The sequence below is a fragment of the Limulus polyphemus genome, unplaced genomic scaffold (genome assembly GCF_000517525.1).
Source record: "Limulus polyphemus unplaced genomic scaffold, Limulus_polyphemus-2.1.2 Scaffold78362, whole genome shotgun sequence".
NCBI lineage: Eukaryota > Metazoa > Arthropoda > Merostomata > Xiphosura > Limulidae > Limulus > Limulus polyphemus.
Window position 1 is genome coordinate 725 of NW_013743958.1, and position 3717 is coordinate 4441.

A 3717-nucleotide genomic window follows, 5' to 3' on the forward strand; every position below is an offset into this window, starting at 1 on the left:
GGATGAGAAAGTTTTTTTGTTTGTAATTACTGCCTTCACTTTAAGATAAATTTGGTATCCTTTGTTGTTCTAAACAATGTACAGCTCAAGTTTTTTTCTACCATGGATAATATTGAAATCTCTTGTATTTTGGCTCTACATCGCTTAACAATCTCACTGTATGAAAAAAGCCTTCAGTCATAAGTCTACTGTGGCGGCATTGCACTGTCGAATGGTATGGAATACGCAGTGAACCAAATATATAGATGCTAAATATGTCGCCTGTGGCAAAACGGCTTTGACGCCACTGCATTAACACAAAAAAAATTGCTGATAATTTTGTATTTGTACTGTATTGAAGTATTATGTGTGATCCACAGGTACAAATGGCTTATTATGTTAAGGGAATTTTCTTGAATATCAAAAACTGAACACGTGAAACATACCCGTGATTGGGTTTCCATCAGGAGCAACTGGGTTCCAAGTTAACGTAATAGAACTGGATGTACTTGTCGCAACTCTTAGTTGTGGTGTGATCGGTGGATCTGTGATAAAAAAAAATGAAATTAATTTTAGGATAATCTTCAGGGAGTGAGAAATTGGTGGCTATATTCTTTACATTTGTGTTATAAATTTGAGATTCTTATCGTTAAACAAATTGAATCAACACACTTACCTGTTTTTTTTTTCTATGACGTGATTATATCTTAACATTTAATTAAACGCATTTTAAAGTATTATACTATCTAAACATTTGTAACAAGAAATTTTCCGAAGGTAGAAAGGAGGGGGTATGTTTTTTGTTGATATATGTCTAAAATACAAAATGGAAATATAAAACTACTTCTTTTAGATTTCTAAAATTTGTAGAAAGAATTCATCCGAAAGAAGTTCCGTTCCACTTGCTGTTATGGTCCTGTAATGCGATGTGAAATTATGGAGTTTCACATTCTAAAGCTTGTTACAACAATTCCTCTAAAGAAAGTAGTTCCATTCTTTCGCTTCTTCATGTCTGTATCGCGATGTGGAAAAATGGAATTGCTTAACTTACCACTTTCTAAAGTTTGTAACAGCAATTCTTCCGAAGGAGGACCAGATCCTTTGCTGTTATGTGCCTGCACTATAATGTTATATTTGGTGAACCGGCTTAGTCCGCTCAGATGACACTCTTCTTTAAAACCTGGCTGGATTTCCAAAGATTTGTACACATACCCATCTGACGAAGACGCTTTCTTGTAACCTACATAGTAGCCTAACAGGATACCGTGCTGTAATTTCTGATTGGGTGGCTGTTGGAATACATCATGTATCTTTTGTTTTTAAATCAGCAGTTCTAAGTTCTAAGCACACTTAACATTTACTTGCATATCAAAATTATTTGTTAAGTAGTGACTACTTTGTAGTAGTAAATTAAAAGCTACTTTAAAAAAAAGTATTATTTCTAGAAATTTAGGAAATCATATTTTTATAGGAAAATATCGATAGTTTGTTTGTTTGTTTGAAGTTAAGCACAAAGCTACACAATGGGCTATCTGTGCTCTGCCCACCACGGATATCGAAACCCGGATTCTAGCGTTGTAAATCCGCAGATATACCGCTGTGCTACTGGGGGGGGGCAATATCGATAGATTCATATCATAAGTATGCAGTATATTGGTAGAATACATCGTTCTAATGAACTGAGTGTTTATATATTTAATAGTTTTGACAACACTGTTAACTCACACTATTTCATATTCTTGGTTAGATGCCAACTCATTTTAATAGGCTCCCCAGTGGCATAGCGGTATGTCTGCGGACTTACAACGCTAGAAACCAGGTTTTGATACCCGTGGTGGGCAGAGCACAGATGGTTCATTGTGTAGCTTTGTGCTTAACAACAAACAACAACATTTTTATAGATCTGCGTTTAAATTGTATTGATATTTTATTTTGAGTGACCTTTACCAAGCTTTTACATTATGTAAGATCTATACTGAGTTATCTAGGTTGTTTTAAGTTGTATATGCTGACGTTTCTAGAATTCTTTATTTCAAATGGTCAACACTTTTTTGTCTTACTTTTTGCTTGAAGCAATCAGAAATGAATTGTTTAATTTCATTTTAATGACCTGCAATAATTTCTTAAATTTTTGGTGGTGTTTATCTTTTATTTCCCAGAGATTTAATTACACGTGAACATAATTCTCAAATAAAAATATGCTTTTTACTTACCTTCCATGTAATCTTCAAAGACTTCGAGCTCGTTGCTTCACCACGGACTTTCATTGGAGGGCCCTCTGGTGCTGAAATTTATTAAAATTTCACATCAGTTGACAAGTTGTATTGTCTTACAGTTCAAAAAATAAAGCAGTGGGTGAGCTGTTTTACAGATCAGTTATTTATTCATGTTTCTACAGCTCTAACTGATATAATATAATAAATTATGTTATCAACATCTCAAAAAGTAATACGCTATTTAAGTTTTAAGTAAGTCTTATAAGATGGGTCATTAACTGAATGCAGTTATTTAACATTTTAAGTTAGTCGTAGTTCATTTTTTGTCATTTTAGAAATATACTTTTAGAAAGAAATGTAGAGATTAATGTTCCCTCTAATGTTTTCAATCCATGTGCGGATTGAATTTTTTATGTGCACCACTATGAAAGCAATGTACGGATGTGCTACCAGGTTTTTTATTTAAGGGGTAGGTATTTTTAGATCATCGACCTAACTGGTTCATTAGGCCGATTTGTAATGCTACCAGTTAATTATTTGGGCTTTAGGCCTATCGACTGCCAGGGTCATTAAGGCCGTCAACGTGTTGAGACTCCTCACCATTGCTAAGGATGTGCGCGGCTGGCATTCCAATTCCAGCGACAAAAATATTCATTCGTTTTCACGCTTAGACCAAACTTCCCAAGAGAAATTCACCAATATTTTGGTGCAGATAGCCCTGGTGCTTTACGCCATAAAATCCCAACAATTAAGTTTAATTCTCCAAATTAATCTGTTAAAGGGTCAGATTCCTAACTAATCACTAAAATGGCTAGGCTTTATGTTTCTAATTTATTTGATGTTTTTTTATGATTTAAAGACAGTTTTAATAAATTAAAATCTTATTAATAATCTAGTATATTCAATATTGTTTACTTTGGAAACGGCCCGGTTAGAGCGCTCGACTCACAATCTGCGGGTCGCGGGCTCGAATCCCCGTCACACCAAACATGCTCGTTATAATGTGACGGTCAATCCCACTATTCGTTGGTAAAAGAGTAGCCCAAGAGTTGGTGATGACTAGCTGCCTTCCCTCTAGTCTTACACTGATAAATTAGGGACGGCTAGCGCAGATATCCCTCGTGTAGCTTTACGCGAAATTAAAAACAAACAAACAATACTTTGGGAACTTAAATTAAAAGAAGTATTATTGTTCCAGAAAGGTGCTACCTTCTTCTTCGGTCTTGGCTTCTACATCCGTGCTCGGGTCACTAATACCCAGTCCGTTTTTAGCTAGTACTCGAAGGTTGTAAACACTGGCCGGCTTAAGGCCAGATATTATGGCGTCTGTTTCTGTTCCAGATATTGTAACATTGGAAGTCTCTTTCTGCCATTTTTCTGAAAAATAACACACAAAATTACTATATGTTTAATAAAAAGTTATTGATGATATCAAATTGCTCTACCCTCATTGGTCTACCCATTAACTCATTAAACCTATCCTAGCCTTGAATACCAGTTAGTCTTAGACTCTTCTCGCTCT

The 3717-nt window shown here is 35.1% G+C and overlaps 1 protein-coding gene across 1 annotated transcript; it reads right to left on the reverse strand.

Annotated features, from left to right (window-relative positions):
- Positions 1-395: 395 nt before the first annotated feature.
- On the reverse strand, positions 396-3572 carry LOC111084534 (Down syndrome cell adhesion molecule homolog; the record flags this gene model as incomplete). Its single annotated transcript, XM_022381222.1, has 4 exons — positions 396-524; positions 1031-1268; positions 2193-2263; positions 3405-3572. Coding segments are annotated over 4 exons (602 nt in total), but the record flags the coding sequence as incomplete, so codon positions are not given.
- Positions 3573-3717: the final 145 nt, after the last annotated feature.